Source organism: Alligator sinensis, unplaced genomic scaffold (genome assembly GCF_000455745.1).
Source record: "Alligator sinensis unplaced genomic scaffold, ASM45574v1 scaffold863_1, whole genome shotgun sequence".
Taxonomy (NCBI): Eukaryota; Metazoa; Chordata; order Crocodylia; family Alligatoridae; genus Alligator; species Alligator sinensis.
This window is the reverse complement of record NW_005843063.1, coordinates 327,496-347,136: the sequence shown is the minus strand read 5'-3', so window position 1 is coordinate 347,136 and position 19,641 is coordinate 327,496. Positions and strand designations below refer to the sequence as shown.

General features: G+C 46.7%; 1 protein-coding gene across 3 annotated transcripts in view; it reads left to right on the top strand.

The window, feature by feature from the left end:
• The first annotated feature begins 15,370 nt into the window (after nt 1-15,370).
• The window catches only part of NRROS (negative regulator of reactive oxygen species), a 13,497-nt gene continuing 9,226 nt past the window's right edge, over nt 15,371-19,641 (top strand). The window contains exon 1 of one of the 3 annotated variants that reach the window (XM_025193532.1): nt 15,371-15,499. Coding sequence is in view for 1 of the 3 variants with exons in the window: in XM_006037092.3 (XP_006037154.3) it covers nt 15,464-15,499 (36 nt within the window). In the remaining 2 variants the exon portion in view is untranslated. The remainder of the gene's footprint in view (nt 15,500-19,641) is intronic. The other 2 variants (XM_025193530.1, XM_006037092.3) reach the window with 2 other exon arrangements.

Below are 19,641 nucleotides of genomic sequence, written 5' to 3'. Positions count from 1 at the left end.
ACCTTGTTTTGACAGCAGGGGGCGGCAAGTAACCAAACAGAGCAAAGAAGGCCAAGAAGCTGGATCTGCAGGAGGTTGGAGAACCATGAAACATTCATCAAAGTTGACCTCAAAGCTAAACCAGGGTAATGTGGCAGGTACCGCTGTGCTAATTCCTTTTCCATAAGAATTTTTTTTCTTCTTCTTTTTAATACTCTGGGTTACAGAGAAAAAATCTGCACACCATGCATCTCACTTCAGGGGTCTAAGAAACCTTGTAAAGTGAGAGTGGAATTTATCAGGGTACCAAGTATCATAATCCTGTCCTAAAGTTCCCCTCCCCCGAAATTTTATTTGGGGGGACAAGGGGAGGGAGTAATGAGATGCCTTCACGCCCAAAGCAGGGCCAGGTTACATACATCTTTGTGTGTCTCAAGTTAATGTGAAACCTGAAACATTCCTATGCTTTAATCTGTTACATTTAATTCTTGGAGCATGGGTCTAGGGCTTGCTTAACTTTCAGTACGGAAAGTAAATCTCCTGTGTGTGGCAGTTCTTCCAGCCTTCCTAGGCTGTGATTTATTCTTGCCTGACAGATGAGGTTGCTGCTGCTCCTCTTGGAGAGCTGCCCAGCAGTTTGCTGCTTCTCATAGGTGTTTTTTTATCATTGCCTATGTGTTGAATTCTCTCTGTTTCCTTGCATCACTTTCCCCTCCTAGCTATTCTTTTCTTTTACAGGTGAGGGGAAAATGAAACACAGGCAAACAAGACTGGTAACAACTTTGCCTTGACTTTCTCTCCGGTATAACATCAGTAGTCCATCTCCTGGGGTCCTACATAAGCAATGTGCTACCTTAAAATGGCCTTAAGGGGAAAGACTGCAGTTTGCAGTCTGACTAGTATTCGTGATCATTTTCACTATGTTAAAGCCACTGACCGAATTCAGTAGGATGCCTCCAGACCTTTTTTTTTTTAAATGTATGTTGCCTTGTCTCTGCAAACTTCTTTTCAAGGAGCCCTCAGTTAATGCAGACCTGCAAGACGCTGTTATGATGACAGCATTAATGTTTGAAAGTACGATAAAAAGGAGGAGTTGCAGACTGCTGACTGGGGACACTTCTGTTTAAAGTGAAACTGAGGTCACCGATTTCTTTTTGATCCACTGTGAAAGATTCCATGCACGTGAATTTGTAGCATCTAGTGCCCACATGGGTGGAATGGACAGCTTGCTTGAGGGGGTAGAGGCCTGGGAGGACTCACTATAACACTTTCACTTCCCTTAGCATTAATGACTCTTAAAGAGAAGTGAGAAATAACAGCAGGAAGAGGGTATATGTGACTGAGCACATGGGAGTTGCTATTTTGCCACACTTGCATTGCTGAATGATGTCAGTAGCAGAGAATTATCATTATAATTTGATCCTGGACGTTTTAGAACTCATAGCCTTGAAAAGTCGACACGGGGGAAAATTAACAATGTTTCCCAGCACTGGCCTAGGAGTTAGAATAGGTACGGTTTGGGGGTTTTCTATACCCCTGATTCTCATCCTTTCTAGACTCAAGGCAGCCGTTGTTAAACACAAAGTACCCATCTGCAAATGCTAGCACTTAGCTTTCACTTGTTTCTTGACTATGGAAACATAATACGGTAATTTATCTGTTGCAAAGTCCTCAGAAAGGCAGCAACAGGGGAGAATGCTTTTGATACTATGGATCCCTGTTTGAAATCTCTGAGTTTATCTTGTGAATCGTGTAGGTGTTTACATACTTAACACTGCTAATACATAAAATAAATACATACATAATTTTATGCAGCACCCGGTGGCAGTCTTAAAAGTATCTCTGAGCCCCTCAGGAGGCCACAGAACCCTAGCTGAGAATCGCTGTTTTAATTTACACCTTCCTTTGAGGTGCGTATTATGAATGTCCAGCAGTAGAAATGCTTGAGGTCAGTCTATGTTACCATTATCTCTAGTGTTGCTGTAACCAGAGAGGTCGAGTGTACCCTTCAGCCACTCCCCTGCGAGGCTCCTCACCTCTCTGTAAACCAGGCCAGAAAGAGATATATAGTCTTGTGTATTTTAAACTCTTTTTCTGCATTTCTGTGCAAAAGAATTACCAGCAGATTTCTGGAACATCTAATCTCTTGGTATCCAGAGGCATAATAGCAGCACATGGGGTGGCACCGGCTGCTGTGGTGCTGATGGCAGCGGTGCAGCTAGCTTCCTGCTGTGGTGGCTGCTATTTTTTCCATGTTGCCCCTGGAGCCGGTGCCCAAGGCTGAAGCCCTGGTTGTTCCACTCAGTTATGCTCTTGACAGCCCCTTTGTTTTGGTTCACAGATTGTAAGGAGGTGGAAACATGAAGCCATGAGTTTTTAATTCAGACCTGCAAGATGCTGTTATGGCAACATTTTATGTTTGATATTCCAGGCTTTGTAGTCCTCTCCTATTCACTATCCCATGACCTGAGATGGGAAGTTCATGTTCTCAGTTCTTTTGTACAGTGAAAGTAGATTGTAAAATTAGTGGTTTTGTTGAGCCTGTATGTTGATTCCCAGGCCTATGACTGTCCTAGCAGAGGCTATCCTGTTAGTTGCTGACCCCAAACTCCTCAGCTGATGCTCTTGGAAAAGGTAAGTGAGTGGACATGAGAAGTAGCAGCAGTACCTTCCCCACAAGGGTGGTATATGTGGGAGGTATGTGGGTAGGTGGGGAGAGGGGGAAGTGAGATCACTTTTGTGGCTATCTCCCTGGCCCACTTCCTCCTCATTTAAATTTCAAGTTCTGTCATAGCTGGCAGCAGGAAGACAAGATGCCACCAAAGCCCCTGTAGCTCTGCAGTGCCTCCTTGGCAGAGGTCCATTCTCTCCCAGTCCCCTTCTGCAAAGGAACCAGAGGTACACTAACCTGCTTATACGTGAGCTGGTAAAGTGGATGTGGCTGAGCCACTGACCAGCTCACCCCTGAATATTGCTGCACTCTTAGAAGTTTGGTTTTGCTTTCTACTAAGATCTCTGACTTCCTTCTGGCCTCCTTGCTACCTTTTTCATGGTAAGAATTTAAGGGTAAAAGGGTTGATCCACTCTGAAAGTAACTACAAATAACTTTTGGGGCTCTGTGTTCACCTGTGTTGTTGGATCTCGCATGCTCGGTTCCAGATGGGAAGACAGTATTCCTGTTGCTAGATTAGTCCTGCAAACTTATCTGGGGGTCCTCTGCTTTTTACAGCTTACAGTACAGCCTCATTGTCTCCAGTGGGGGCTTCCTCAATGGAAGCTAAGTAAACTGAGCAGTGCAAGACATCGAATCCAGCTGTGACCCCCCCGCCCACTAGCTGTTTTGGTTCTGGAGGGCTAACAGGCATGTAAGCAGCAAGTTGTTATTTAATGCTTTGTAGTTACGTGTTCCCAGTGCCACCCCACTACCCCACTTTAGGGTCATTTTTCTGTCTGCTGTATAAACACAGAGGAAGATGCATTTCCCATGCAGAGCTTGTAATCTAACAGAGGGAAAAGGCAGATGTAGTGTGTATGTGTTGGGGGGGACCTATTTTTGCCACTCTGGCAGATAGATTGATTAAGTTATGAGGTGTCACTTTTCAGAACAGAAGTGCACTTTAAACAGAGTTAGGATGAATGACTCTTTCAAACCCTCTCCTTCGTATGCATAAAACTGTAGCCTGTGGTCCCATGGGCAAACCCATCAGAGTCAAGAGAGCTATTGATCTATGCTTGGCTGTAATATCTGGACGCAAAAGCTGAGCACGCAGGACTCGCACTTCCCGGTGCAAATTAAGATTTGCTGTTTTAATGGAAGGGGAGTGGGGCAGAATAAGGACAGCAAGATAAATGTGGTAATTCTGCCTGTGTGTGAATAAAGAGGGGAAGCCCCAGGGCAAGATGGTCACGGAGATCCTTGCTGTCCAGTCTGCACCGGTGAAGCAGGTGTTAGACCTTGATCACAGAATGAAGGCCCTGCAGCAGTTAGTCCAGCTCCCAGCCCTTTGACTCTTGGGGACACTTTGAAACTAGGAGCATCTATAGCACAAATTTTCATTTGAGGAAGAGGTAGAAGTCTCAGCCCATGTTCCACAAAGGGAGCTGGAGCAAGGAAGACGTACAGCCGACTGTTTAAATAAGGAGAGAATTTTGGCTGCAGCCAAGGAAGAGAGAGACTTTGAAGTTGGTTGGAAATTGCTGACTTCTATCTATCAAGTATTTCTTGCAGTGGAAACTAAGGTGCAACATCCTGGTTCCTTGCAAAGCTGTAGGTAAATGATAATATTATGATACCAATCCTATGAATACTTCCAAGCTCATGTAACTTGACACTAAAGCAGTGTTTCTCAACCTTCTTAGACTCAAGGCACCCTCGTTAGACTTAAGGCACCCCTTGGAAAATGCCAGCTCTTATTATTCACTTTTTTTTTTACTAGAGCAAAAAATACTACAGCAATTCTTCTGTTTCAAAATGCTCAGAAAGACCACAACAGGTCAGAATGGTTTTAACACTATGAAGTGCTATTTGATATCTCCTGGTTTATCATGTGGATCAGTATGTCTTCCCAACAGTGCTCACATTATGCAGCACTCTCGAAAGAAAATAAGGCAGAAAATAAAAAACCTGAGGAATTCAAGCAGGGAGACCTGTACCCAAGTTTGAGTTTAATTCAAGCCATTATATCCTGTTTAAGCATCCATAATTGTTTTCTCTTAGCTGACAAACAACAGCTTGCTAATTTTTGGAAGGGAATGTGAAAGGGAGAGGGTTGTTTTTTTTTATCCCTATGACTCATTTTAAAATACATGCAGCTGTGATTAGCATTTTCGACTTCTGAGAAATGGTGGAACTTTGGTTTCCTATTAATAATGAAATCTTGAAATAGCACCAATGATATAATTTCCTAAAATCTGTTTTTATCCTTTTATGATAAGTAGAAACATAATTTCCTTAAGATAGTGCTCAGATGCTCTGGGTAGAGCTGGCGGTAGAGAATCCTAAGGTAGATATTGCTGGAACATAGTACTGATGAGTATTACCATGCATTTCAAGAGCCATTGTATTACTTTTCTTTGGAAAAGAAAGCTCAATAAAGTAGAAGACAGGAGGGGGAATTGAAAAAAAGAAAAAAAGAAAAGAAACTATTACAGAAATATTGCTTTGCATACATTACATGGACACTGTTAATCAGCCTAGCTGTAAATGGGATGCCAGGGAGTTGAAGACTGGCTTTGATTTTTCTTTCCCCTTTTTTGTTTTGTTTGTTTTTTCAGTTGCTAATGAACATGTCATATTTTAAACAGAGCATTTAATAGGAAAAAGCCTTTCCCCCCTCAGCAGTAACTCGAGACAAGTGAACAAGATTTACTAAAATGCCACCGTTGACCAGAATTGAGACTGCTGATTTAAAGAGCATTGCAATTCCCTATTTTTCTACAGAAGCAAATATTTCCCCTCCTGATGCCAAAAGGCAACATTCCAATAGATGTGAATGTGCAGATCAGTATCTGTAGAATAGAAATACTGTAGCAGTGAATTAGCAATATTGATACTGAAAAGTTCAGTAACTTGGTTTCAGAGCAAGCATGCTATTGAGAGAACAGGTATGCCTTTCAGAGCTATTGTTGCAGCTGTCTGCAGATTCTGGTGGATGTCTCCATCAGTAATGCATGGATTATAAAGGTTTTCTCTACAACCATAAGGGGTAGAATATACCTAATATTTTAAAATGTAAGGTTAGATTCTGGAGCATGAAATGAGTGGTTACAAAAGTAAAATGCTATGTGGCCGATCAGGTAGAGTGTGAATCTTGTGTCCTTTGGACTGAGATCAGACTTGGAAACAGGAAGCATAACAGATGCTGTTAGAGCTGCATAATACTTTACATGCTTGTAACACAGGGTGTCTTGCAGTTTTCTTAAGCCTTATCAGGTGCTACTTTTTAAAATCTTGGTTCTTTAGGTCTATCTCTGTCTCGGATGTCCCAGGATACTCCATTTCATGGACCTGTCAGCTTGCCCTTGCTGGTGGACACAGTTCACTCATGACTAGGAAAATGCCTGTTACCAACTCCAATCTAAAGGAGTTCTCATAATGCATGCATCATCCTGAAGTCCCTTGTCCTGTTTTGATGAATTTCTTATTCATTGCCCTTACTTCTCAGTACTGAAGTCAAACTGAGTAGATGTGGCTTGTCGATTAAACACCTCTATTCATTTCTAGTCTCATGTACCCGGGGATTCATTTCTCTGCTTTCTCAGCAGCTGCTTGAACTGTGGGTGACCTGTATTTTCAGTGGTTCTACTTTAGAAGAAATTGTGTTTCAAACAGGAAAGAGAATAGTGCATTGAGCAGCAAACAAGGGGCTGCTTCTCTACCAGCTACTTTCTGTTGCAATTTCCCCAGCCCAGCTGCCTCATGTTCAGTGGACACAGGTCCCTCACTGCAGTGCAATAGCTTGGAGATAGGCCAGGAAATCCAAGCCCTGCTGTGCCTGGGGGTTATGATGGTTTGGATCCATTTCATTCTAGGATTCTTTTAGCTCAACATAGGCAACCTCATGGGAATTTGAGAGAAGAGCATATCGGAAGCAGATTGTGACTAGTTTTTTTCTCCCCCACTTCTTTTTAATGCCACCCTCTGTCTGTCTTCCTCTTACCTTGTCATCCAATTTAAGACCAAATTTTGATTCTAGCTTAGTGAGCTAAAAGGGGCAATTGTTGGTGTCGTCTTGTAACGGCTAGGTTATCTATAGGGATTGAATTTGGGATTCCTAGATCTAAAAGCAGGGGCCACCATGCTTGAGTTATAGGTTTGTACCCTTGGAGTCAATGGCAGACTAAAAATGAGCAAGAGTGAGAGCGAGTGAGCAAGCCAGGAAGAGGGTGGAGGCCTGGGGATGGATGACAAGCAGGTAATGCTAATGTGTTGTTACCCTTCCTGCTGGGAAAAGTTATCCTGAATTTCAGCACTTCACACTAGTTTAAATCCAACTGCTCACGATACACAATTCCTTCTGCATGTAGCACTCATCTTATCTGAGAGATGAGTTGCTAGGGAGAGTCAGAGTTTATCATGATTTATTCCATAGTGTGTCCTTCAGTGAGTGAGCACTTTGGAGTTCTTCATGATTCGCCTTTGTTCCCTTGTGCCTCTCTCATTCCAGCATCTCCCTGCACCCATGCTGGAGGATTTAGCTTACAGTTTCCAAGAACAAGTTGTAATTTTGTTGTGGCTGAGTTGGAGGTGGTCAGTTGTGATGCCAGCCATGTTGCTCTCGTGTTGGATTGGCTACAGAAAGCAGTGTCCCTTTTCCAGCTGAGCTTGACCTTTGGTCTCTTTTGAGTAGACCCTGCTGTGGAACCTCTTCCCAAATAAGGATTCTGCATTCCACCTGCATCTACATTTTCAGTATGAAAAATCAGTTGAGGTTCCCAGTGCTACTCCTAGGTAAAGCAATGGCCAACTTCTCATTACAATCCATAGAAATAGAATCATCCCAGAAAAATCTCAGCCTTTATACTGTAAATAGTCTAGCTTTGTGATGGAAGCTCATTGCAGGGGGCTTTGGTGCTTTGGGATTTAGAACATGAATACTGAGGAAATTGTGATGCGAGGGAAAGGAAGAAGGAGGGATGGGCAGCTGTTTCAGGAGGGAGTTGAGAGAGGTTTTTATTTGTAGGATGCTGGGAATGTGTTGCAATGAGACAGCAGCAGTAGCCTATGACTGGTCTGGTCTGCAGCCCCATACCATGAAGCTTGTGAGTTTGAGAAACGGTATCGGGAATGGTTGCTATTGGGCCTTCCACATATGTAGCACAACCCTAAGGGACGAGAACTTAGTGGAAGGGGATATAAGTAGGGAGAGCAGGACTAAGGGCTTATCTACATGTAGATCTTGGCCTCATTTATCTGAATTGGTGCAGCCCCCTTGTGGATATTGTGACTAGATAAGGGCACCTGGTGTTAATTTAGCATAAAGCTGACTGCCTCAAACTGGGTGGAGACTGAGCTGAAGAAAGTGGAGAGATAGGACCCCAATGGAGAAGACAAAAAGATGAAAGAACCAAAAGGAGAGAGGAGAGAAATGGAAAGGAAGTATGTTCTCTGTGAACAAAGCCACTCAGCCATGGTGTCCTCGTACCTTTGGTGTGAAGGTATGGTATAAGGAGGGTTATTTTGGAAGCATAGTCTTGTTTTTCAGTTACTTCTTCCCCTTAGCATCTTTCTTTGTCTTTGGAAGTGATAAATCAGTGCACCATTGAGCCAAAATGTTTCTTTAGGCCTGCCTCCTTCTGCACCAACAGAGCAAAGCTGGTTAAGATATTTTTAGATTTCAGTTGTTAGTCATGATGTAGCCCTTTGAGGAGGTGGCTGCGACTGGCTGAAAGATCAGGAGGTTTCTCTGTTCCGATAGCATGCAAATTTTTAATCAGAGAAGCTGATTTCTTTGCTGGTTTGGCAGTTCTCCCTTTCACTCAGCATTCATCTCTCCTCTCTCTGCCTTGTGTGCCTGCCTCTTCACTCCTTGCACTCCCCAGCACAGCAGTTTTACCTCCTCCTCTTCCTCCTCCTCTTCTCATGGCAAATTTAATATGGCCACAGCCTTTAGCGGCTGAATCACAGAGACTCCTCCCATCAGCAGTGTATGGATGGAGCCAGGCACCCCAGACAAATTGGAAGCAATGACTTTTAGTTGGTGCCACAAACACATGGTTGCCAGCAGCAGTTGCTTTTTTTTTCCACTTCCCTGCCCAAGTTGCCACTGTCACCTCCCTAGTGACACTCTTGCCTCCCATGTTAACTTCTCCTGCTTCTATTCCATTGTCTAGTCGCTTGACTGACTCCTCCATTACCATTCCTCTTCTGTCTCCAGTTCCATTAGTTTTCTCCATTCTCTTTATCTGGTCCTGAAAATGAAGGTCAAAATAGTCAAAATCAGTCAAGGTGAACAATTCTGTGCTCCAAGTTCTCAGTTTTTCCAGCAATCTATCTGGATTGTGAAGAGTTGATGGGGGAGGGAGATTAGGTTTGGCTTTCCCGTTTCATACCATACCTTCGTGTGCAGCATTTGAGCAGGCAGTGCAAAGTGTTAAGTAAGGCTTCTTCACTGGAGAGCTTGGGCTATGAAGGTGTAAAATAGTTTTGGGAATAAGCTGTACTCTTCAGATCCTTTCAGCCGCCCCAGAATATAACTGAGGACTTGTCCTGTCTCTGTGTAACTTGGAGCACCTGCTGGGGTCTTTGCCTAGCCCAGAAGCTTCTGACACCATTTCTGTTCCACTTAAGCAATAGATATTTTTAACTTTTCCTTCTTGATTTGTATTTGTTTGTTTGTTTTTAAAGTGTCCTTGAAGAGAAAGAAATGAAACCACAGTGCTGTGCTAACGAGGTGTGAGGACCCAATTTATTCCATTAAAAGAAATGAGGTTCAGAGTGAAGGGTGTGTGAGAGAGGAGAAATCTAGACAAAAGCTTTGGCTTCAGTGGATTGTCAGGACTTTCCAGAAGAGGATACTGGATGGGGAAGAGAACATGAGGTCTCATGGCCGTTCCCTGCTTTCTGATCGTATCCTAAATCAGTGCTTCTCAAAGTGGTGGTCCACGGACTGGTGCCGGTCTGCAGCGAGTTGCCAGGAAAGAAAGAAATATATTTTCAGAAGCATAACATTGATATGTCCTAGCGCCACAGTTCGTACATTCCAGCACTGCAGGTGACATCACGTTGTGCAAGGTGAGGACAGAGAAAGAAACAGCCGGTCGCAGATTTGTGTAGCGCTGTTACACGCAGTTGCTGCCACTGGCTGAACTGGGCACCGGTCCCTGGCCCACTGGAAAAAAAATTGCCGGTCCACCACATCGGATAGTTTGAGAAACACTGTCCTAAATCATTTGAGATTTGGATTGTTTGTCCCTGCAGCAGCAAAACTAGCTAACAGATTACATAAGCATTGAAATGCCTGGCAGGGAGTGGAGGTTTAACAGTTTTCCATCTGTGCTGTGAGAGAGAGAGAATGGAAGGTTGCATGTCTTTGCCACCCCCAAACTGCAGATGTTCATTTACCAATGGGCCTGATGCTTTCTGCAGTGCTACAGAATCCACCTCTTGCAACAGTGCTGCAACCCTGAACCTCCGCTAGTATTTTCTAGCCTGGGTTGTTGCCAACAGAGCCTTAAAAATGTGAGCCAAGCATCAGCATTCAGTGTTGTCTTGCCAAGGCTGAAGACAGGCTGAACCAGTAGCTCTGAGTGTGGAAAGATCTGGCCCTGTTACTGGTTTGCTGGCTCTGAACTGTGAAGTGACAGTGCAAATGGGGTATTTTTTTCAGTGTTGATCTTTATAACAGGAACAACTGAACAAGTGGATGCAGGCTTAATCCAAATGCCTCCTGAGGACTAGAGAGGAGGGGTTTTTGTGTTATCTTGAATTAGATCAGCTGTAGAATTGAGAGAGAGATGCTGGACAAGCTTCTGGGCACAAAGTGTCCTTCTGCAGGACTTGGAAAGAAGCAGTTGCAGGCTAAGCTAAGTATGAGGAACAAAACAGTGATTTGTGTTTAACTCCTTATAAATGAAAGCAGTCAGCTAGGCCAGGTACAGACACTCCAGTCACTTACACCAGTAAAAGTAGAAACCAGTCTATACCCGTTACAGAACAGAAGTTTGGCACACAACACCAGTTTACAAGTCCTTGTAGCAATGTAGGTCCTGCTCACTATAGGGTGGAAGGAATCATCTTTGTAACCTCACTCTTATGACTCTTGTTTTTAGAATTAGAACTGGTCAGGATTTTTTTTTTATAATATGTTTTAGGGAAATGCCAAGTTTGTCAAAACCCAAACTCCTCATGGCAATGGGCCAGTTTCAAGAGCAGTTTTCCTGAGAAGGGCTTTTCTGGTCCAGAGTAGAACTTCTGGTCATATTATGAGCAGAGGGATCCCAAAATAGCCAGGAGCCTGGTGGTCAGTGCTGTCACCTCAAATGAGGAAGACCAAGACCCTGCTTGGTAATGGCAGTTGCCTCAGAAAAGGAAGACCAAGAGACATGAACCTTGCACTTCCCAGGCAGTGTGTTGATGACCGGCTAAATTGGGGTGGGTATCATTTCAGCCCCTCCTGGTACAGCTGTGGCATTTTATTAATTAATAATGAAATATTCACTGGTCTGGAGAGAGAGGCTGACTATATTGCTCAGTGTTTAGGGCCCTTTCCTGGCAGGTGGGAGACTGAATGTCACAGCCATTGTAGAGCTCCTCCTGGTGGACACTTGCAAGCCTACTGTGCTGGTTCCCAGTTTTAGTCCTGTGTGCTTCCCTGGACCCAGGTGGGTGGCAGCTACTGTTCCTTCCCTTGGTCTCTCTGGTGCAGGTGATCTGTCTCTGCTACCCATAGCGGACATGGGGCCCTATGGTCTGGCTGCCCTAGGGCACCCAAACCACTGCTGATGCCCCAGACTCTCCAGCAGTGTGAAGCACACCCTGTGCCACAGTGCAGCCGGGTGGGTGGGGTGGGCTTGCAGTTGAAGTCTATGATGGCAGGTGGTGGGTGCAGCACCCAGACTTTGCTGAAGATCCTAACACAAGATTCTACTTAGCTTGCATGAGAAACTCAAAGATGTGTATGAAATAATAAACACTTGTATGCACATTCATTTCTCTGCCTCCATTTACTCACCTCTCTGGGGAGTCTTTGGCAGAATCCTCTAAAGAATCCAGAACCTCATCGTGTACATGGCCTCTCTTGGGGCACAAATACACATGCAGCGAGGCTGCTCCGATGCGCTGTAGTTACACCATGTCAGAGCAGACTTGATTAATCGAGTCTGTTGGAGTGTGGTCATCACTGTGCTCCAGCAGACTTCAGCGTCACGTGCATCAGTGTCCCTGCGCTGAAAATGGTGGCGGGGGTGCTTTAATTACGGCTCGTTTGATGAGTTTCAGTTAAAGTGCCCCCACCACCATTTTTCAGCGTGGGGACACTGACACTGCAGGTGCTTTAATTGCAGTGGCTCTTGGAGCTGCTCTAATTGAAGTGCTTTTCCCCCACCCTCCCAACTCCTGGACCACATGGATAAACACATCTCTTGCCCTCCTCCAAATCTATTTCCTTTAACCTTTACAAGTCCCTCAGTTATGAAAGCACGCTCTTCATGTAATCCTCCCCCCTGCTCTTTGTTTTGGAGTCTGTTGAGTTATCCTTGTTGCCTGGTTCCTTTCTTCTGCTGCTGAGGAATTTTTCTATTGTTCCAAATCCCTCCCTGCTGGACAAACTTGGCTGAACTGGTTTCCCAGCTTTGACAACACCATCAGCACATCCATTATTTAGTGGTCTGGGTACGTCAGTTATACGGTGCTGACATGACATAGAGTAGATTTTACAAGCACCAAGTCTGTCATGATGCAGCAAATTTATAACCTCAGCCAAAGTACTCCACGAGCTAGGGTCTTGAGGGAGAACTGGGGTTGGGTGAGGACCTGGAAGTAGAAACTGGGACTGGATGACTTTGAGGTCCCTTCCAATTTTACTTTCTTATGATTCCTAAAACTTGGGCTTGAGATAAAACTTGGGCTTGGATAAAACTTGGCCAAGTTAAGTGTGCTTTGACTTGGCTCAAGTTTAAGTTCAGCTAGTAATGGGTTGGACATGCAGCAGATTGAGGGTGAAGCTAAATGTTACTTAGTCCATACAAAATTTGTGGAATATAAGTGGCATTAAATTTAGAACATGCTACGAGCAGTTGCATGTTAATGTTTAACACCATTTTTTGCTTGTGCTCAGACTTGCTGCTAGAGAGCTGGCAAGCAGGGGCATGGCTAGGAGTCAGGACACCTGAGCTCTATTCCCGCTTGGGGGTCGGGGGATGTCTTGGAAGTAGTACATCCTGAGATGTTGGAGGACTGCAAATTGCTTGTTTTGTCTCTGTGGAGTAGACTGAAGTTACCCTAGCACAAGCTAGGTAGTACAGCCCAGAGTTAACCCTTGTCTGAAGTGGTGCCACTTTGAGAGGTTCAGAGAGTGCTTAGCATGAGTTAACAAGCTTTAACATGAAGATGCTCATGTTTTAAGTGCCCTTAGTATGGTCTAAGTGTAATGTGTAACTTCACCCTGAGTTAGTGACCCATCCATTGCTAATGCAATTGCTCTGCTAAAGTGAGGGAATGGTGTTTCAACATGGTCGCTCTTGCTCCACACCCACACAGAGCAGGGCCAGCTGGACTGCAGTGATGCCCATGTGTTAACTTGGACCAGTCCTTGCAGTGAGCCCTGAAACAGGGGTGAGAATTTGGAGGTGTGGAGGCTGGAATTAGTGAGTGAAGAAAATGGGGGAGGAGCCAGAGACAGGTTGAAGGTGTGTGTGTGGGGGGAGGAGGGGGGCGCATTATATCTAAAGGTCCCAACCCTGCTGCTGACTCACAGGGATAAAAATGAGATGCAGTATGCTGGGATTTCTGTTTTTTCAGTCTGCTTCCTAAGAACCAGGACATCTCTGACGCACACACTGCACTAAAAGAGGGTTGTAAAGGTTGCAAAGTCCAGAGCTCAGAAACTAGAAATGTAGAAATGCCAGAATTAAGGTTGCTCGTGCAACATTCATGTGCCCACTTCGTGCATATACTTTTTTTTTTTTCAAGAAATGTGTTTTGTTCCAAGCCAAATCGAGTCCAAATCCTTGAGTCAGTCCAGAACCATAAGTGGCTGTACAACCGGCAAACATCCTCCACCCCCACCAGGGGCTTCAGATACTTCCAAAGTCTTTTGGCAGGCATCCTATGTTCAGGCCCAATCCTGGAGGCTTGGGGTTCAGATGCCCCCAAGTTTTGCCTGCCCTCAGCCATATGGCCGCAGGAACAAGCTAGGGAGAAGCCTCCCATTTCCATAAAATGGGCATTAAGCCCCAACACTCAGAGGCTACTAAACCACGCCAGAAGAACAGTTAGTCCCAGGAGGCTTAAGGAAAACTGCCTTCTTGGACCCAGATGCATGGTGTTTCCCCTGCCCTTGTGTATATACATTAAGATAGAGGAGCCAAGAATATTTGTGCTCTGGGCTAGGTCTGGACCACGGGACTCACTTGAAGGCTAGATCTGGACCCACCTTCAGTGCATGGCAAGCAGTGGCAGTGGTGGGATGCCATGGGGGAGCCATGGGGGTTAACACAGCTGTTGCTGACCCTGCTGCTGCTGAAACACATGCCCAGTAGGGTTTCATACCCTGGAATTTGGCAGTGTTCCCCTTCCTCTCCCCCCTTGGCCCTGCCTTTGAATTCTTGACCCCTTCAGGAACCCCCGGGGCAGGATCCTGCCCGTGGGCTATGTTTGACAGCCCTGCATTAGGAGAGAATCCTTAACCGTATGACAGCAGACTAGTTTTTCATGTGACCCCTGTCTCATTCGGGATGGACCTGTCTGGAGGACAAATCAGGTGAGAGGAACAGTTGCTCATAGGATCCTCTATTTCTTTTGTTGCCAAAGCTGGAAGGTGTGCAGTAAATGGGGCAGGGCACTGCAGAGAGGGAGAGGGTGATCTCACAATTAAGCAAGCTGAACAAGTGGGAGCCAACCCCTGCCTCTGCTGCAGAGCTCCTTTATGATGCTGGGCAAGTCACCTACACCAAGCTCTGCACAGGTGGCTGCTGACTGTGTGTTCCTCATTTACTGAATGTCTGACTTAACTGTGGGGTCTGATTTGCAGAAGTGCTAAGCACTCATGGTCACACAGGCAGCTGTGCTTGGAGCAGATAAGATGCTATAAGGACACTGAAAAAGCCGGGTCTGAAGTGAGCATTTTGAGATGCCTAATACTGGTGCAGGTTTTCCCACCTTAATCCCTTTGCACCTCAGTCAGTTCCAGGAGGATGGTGGTGGCCCCTTGTTTCCCTGGAGTGCCGCGGTGACAAATGCGGTCATATTTGTGAAGCATTCAGGTGGGTAGTGATGGACACCTGTGAGGCAGGTAACCAGTCTGCCTGCAGAGTAGGGCTTGAAGAGGATAACATGCCAAGCAATGCCCACTGAACAGCAGAGGGAAACCAATATTGGCTCATGGTCCCCTGGGTCAGCCCTGTCCAGCTTGAGCGTCCAGTGTCTCTCCAGCATCCTTGTAGCCTTGACCAAGCAGAGGAGTCCTGAGGCAAGTACCAGAGCAGTCTGCTTGCAGGGGAAGCTAGCCTGTCCCCAGGAGGAGCCCAGAGCCACCAGCGCAGAAGTTCAGAGCCTCCCCCAGGCCCAGCTCGTCCCCTCCCCCCTTGGTTCCTTTTTGTTTCTTGAGTGACTTGCAAGTGCGTGACCCTGGTGTAAGTGCTGAGATCAGTAAGCAAAGTGGCTTGCATGGCGTCCATGTGACTGCCATTTCCGCTGGTTCCTTCCGCAAGGTCTAAATTAACCTTGTGCTAAGTGAGCGAGAGAGAGAGAGAAACCTCCTGGTTGCAGCTAATTTTGCCTTTTGTGAAGCCTCCAAGGGAGCGCAGGAGTGCGGCCACACTCAAGATGAATCCCTGCGAGCTGTGCGCGCCACCTCAAGCGGTGAGTAAATCCCTGGGCACTGCGCTCTGCCACGCTGAAGCCAGCGTTCAGGAGTGAGATGTGGGGGAGGTCACCGAGGTCCCCTGGTGAGGCTGGAAAGTCATTCGTCTAAAGGGCGTCTCTGGCTCACTGCTTGTGGGTCTGGGCGGGTGGGCGGAGGTGGTTTAGGGGTGTTTCTGAGGTCTGTGAGTGATGAGGTGTCTCAGTCACTGGCCTGTGTGGGGCACCACTCTGGTATGGCATGGTCCTCCGGGCAGGGCTGGCATGTGCAGTGATGGGGACGGGGCCAGGCCAGGCCATGTCAGCAAAGCCCTCATGTCCGTTCTTGTCTCCTGGTCTCCTTGCGGGTGCTCCTCTGACCTGTGTCAGGAGGATGCTGCAGAAGTTACAACCTGCCCCTGGCATCCCAACAGAGCAACACAGGAGAAGAAATGGAGGGCGGAAGGCTGGGTATGGAAGGAAGGGAGCTAATGGTGGGCAAAGCCTGGCACAGAGGTGAGGAAGGGAGAAGGAACCTAGCCAGCAAAGAAGCTGAGAGTGGGAGAGTGACTGACTTGGAGGAGAGAAAACTGCCTGAGAAGGGAATGATGTAGATGTAGAAACAAAGAGAATCATTTAAAAAAAGATTAAATGTAGTAGAGTGTTTGGTGGGAACAAGGACAAGGATGCCAGGCTTGGCTGCCATCAGGAGGCATCAAGTCATCCTGCAATAGGGTTTTTATGCAGCCCCTATTACTTCAGTATCTCAGCACCAGTGGAGTTGAGGCCCCATCATCAGCTGAGGTAAATGACTTTAAGTGGGATGACTGGTTTACACCAGCTAAGGATCTGTCCCACAAAAAAAAAAATTAGAGAAGGGGGGAAACCCCAGGAAACCATAGCAAGTGATCTGTGTGATAAGAGCTGGGTTTGTGCTTTTTGATTCTGGCGGTTTGGAGATCCCTTGGGGAAAAAAAAAAACTTTGAAAATTTCCCCAGCTCTGCTCAGGATCCCAGGCCCAAGGTACACATTACATTTCTGGCACAATTAACATGTTAATCATGCCATAAATAGCATCAAGCCACATGTTCATTATTGTTTATGGTGCCATAAAATGGCAAAGCAGCCACTCAACAAGTGTGTAACATCTTTGTGGTTGGTTTTTATGGCTTCACAAAATGAACATGGTATACTTGACCATCCCAATGATGATAATCAGCTGATTATCAGTATCAGGACATGGGCATCCCCAGGTCTGGAACCTGGATGGGGCTGCCCTGGTCCCAATGCTGACCATTGCTGATTGCCCTGGTCCCAATGCTGACCACTGCTGATCAAGATGCAGGGTTGCCAGGACCCAGCACATTAAACAGCCCTGCCCTGCAGCCTCCGCTCTTTAAGATGCCAGGTTTTGGTGAGCCTCAGACCATGGGGCAGCTCCTGTGGCAGGAAAGCAGCCCCCCCCTGTCTGATCCCAAGGATAGCCCTGGGTCTGAACCAAGACTGGGGCTGCCCAATGTCAAATCCCAAAGCTCAGCTAAACATCAGGATTCAGCATGGGCAGCCTGGGTTCCAGGGCAAAGCTGTCCCTTGCTCAGTTGGTGGGATTGGGCTGGAGGCAGCTCTGGGTCCTGAACCTGCCTGCCCCTATGCTCTTTCCTAAGAGAATGTCGGGTGCAGCTTAAAATGGATGCACAGCTGAGGATGAGGGAGCTTCTTCCACTCTCAGCTGCATATACCAGTTATGAGGCACCCAACACGAGAAGCAGGGTATAAGGAAACTGCACACACTGTACGTGCTGGGTGGCTCTTCAGGTGGGGAGAGTTCAGCAAGGGGTGAGCAAGCCTGATATCAGGCATACAGATCCCATGAAACTCAGAAAAGCAGGTGGGCATTTCCAGGCACCTGTGGAAGCAGTGCATAGGGAACAGAGGTTTCTGCAATCCAGCAGGTGATCCTCTCACTGCCCCCCATGCTGACAGTCACATGATTGGGATTCAAATAATTTTATGCCCTATTTCTATAACTTTGTGACCTGCCAAGTATGTCTGGCATAAAATTCCTCAGACCCCCAGTTGCACAGTTGCATTAATGTTTGCCAGCAGCCCCAATTCAGCCACTTTGGCTGCCAAAGAGAAACCTTGGTTTCTTTCAGAAATGTTAACAGTTATGAATGCTCTGCTCAGAAAGCCCCTATGTAAAGTAGCATGGGCAAGCATCCATGATTATTTGCCCAAGGACTTGGACACTTGACTTGTTTACGCTGGTCTAATCAGTCTTTACACTGGCATTAAAAAGGAATGAATTAATAACATACAGTTCAATGCTGGTGTAACTTACTTGAATCTGGTGTAGAATTAATTTTGGCCAGGATAGATTGAGTTTGAGGCATAGCTTTTTTTGGCCCACCTTTTCTAGGGCCTTCCTCAAGAGAGGCAAGCAGGCCCCTGAAGATGCCTGCTTGAGCACCTTGGTAGCTGCCTCAGGTTCCTTATAGATTCATAGATGTTAGGGTCAGAAGGGACCTCAATAGATCATCGAGTCCAACCCCCTGCATAGGCAGGAAAGAGGGCTGGGTCTAGATGACCCCAGCTAGATGCCTATCTAACCTCCTCTTGAAGACCCCCAGGGTAGGGGAGAGCACCACCTCCCTTGGGAGCCCGTTCCAGACCTTGGCCACTCGAACTGTGAAGAAGTTCTTCCTAATGTCCAATCTAAATCTGCTCTCTGCTCGCTTGTGGCCATTATTTCTTGTAACCTCCGGGGGCGCCTTGGTGAATAAATCCTCACCAATTCCCTTCTGTGCCCCCATGATGAACTTATAGGCAGCCACGAGGTCGCCTCTCAACCTTCTCTTGCGGAGGCTGAAAAGGTCCAGTTTCTCTAGTCTCTCCTCGTAGGGCTTGGTCTGTAGGCCCTTAACCATACGAGTGGCCCTTCTCTGGACGATAGAGGGGAAGTATCCCCTCCTTGGACCTATTCGTCATGCATCTGCTGATGCACGATAAAGTGCCATTGGCTTTTTTGATGGCTTCGTCACACTGCCGACTCATGTTCATCTTGGAGTCCACTAGGACTCCAAGATCCCTTTCCACTTCCGTGCCACCCAGCAGGTCATTCCCTAGGCTGTAGGTGTGCTGGACATTCTTCCTCCCTAGGTGCAGCACTTTGCATTTCTCCTTGCTGAATTGCATTCTGTTGTTTTCTGCCCACTTGTCCAACCTGTCCAGGTCTGCTTGCAGCTGTTCCCTGCCCTCTGGCGTGTCCACATCTCCCCATAGCTTTGTGTCATCTGCAAACTTGGACAGAGTATATTTCACTCCCTCGTCCAAGTCACTGATGAAGACATTAAAGAGTATCGGTCCCAGGACTGAGCCCTGCGGGACCCCACTGCCCGCACCCTTCCAGGTCGAAACCGACCCATCTACCACGACTCTCTGGGTGCAACCCTCTAGCCAATTTGCCACCCACCGGACTGTGTAGTCATCCAAGTCACAGCCTCTTAACTTGTTCACCAGTATGGGGTGGGATACCGTATCGAAGGCCTTCCTGAAGTCTAAGTATACGACATCCACCCCTCCCCCTGTGTCCAGGCGTTTCGTAACCTGGTCATGAAAAGAGACTAGATTGGGCAGGCACGATCTGCCTGCCATGAACCCATGCTGGTTTCCCCTCAGCATAATTTGTCCTGCCGGGCTCTCACAAATGTGAGCCTTGATCATTTTTTCAAAGACTTTGCCAAGGATGGAGGTGAGACTGGCTGGCCTATAGTTGCCCGGGTCCTCCTTCCTCCCCTTTTTGAAGATGGGGACCACATTGGCCCTTTTCCAGTCCTCCGGGACTTGGCCCATGCGCCACGAGCTTTCAAATATTCCCGCCAGTGGCTCTGCAATGAGGTCGGCCAGTGCCTTCAGCACCCTCGGATGAGCTCATCCCCTTACGAAGTCCTGTGGCCATCACACCAAGACCTTTAATGGTCTGGGGCAAGAGTATGGAAGAGTGGAATCTGTCCTAGATCTACCAGCTCCCCTTTACACCACTGAGACAGAGTCCAGAGACCAGACTGAGCTGAGACATTCAGGGTCTCAATGGTTGTAGGTTCTGCCAGAAAGCAGCAGATTAGAGCTGCTTCTGACTGCCTAATGTGCGGGCCGGGCGCGA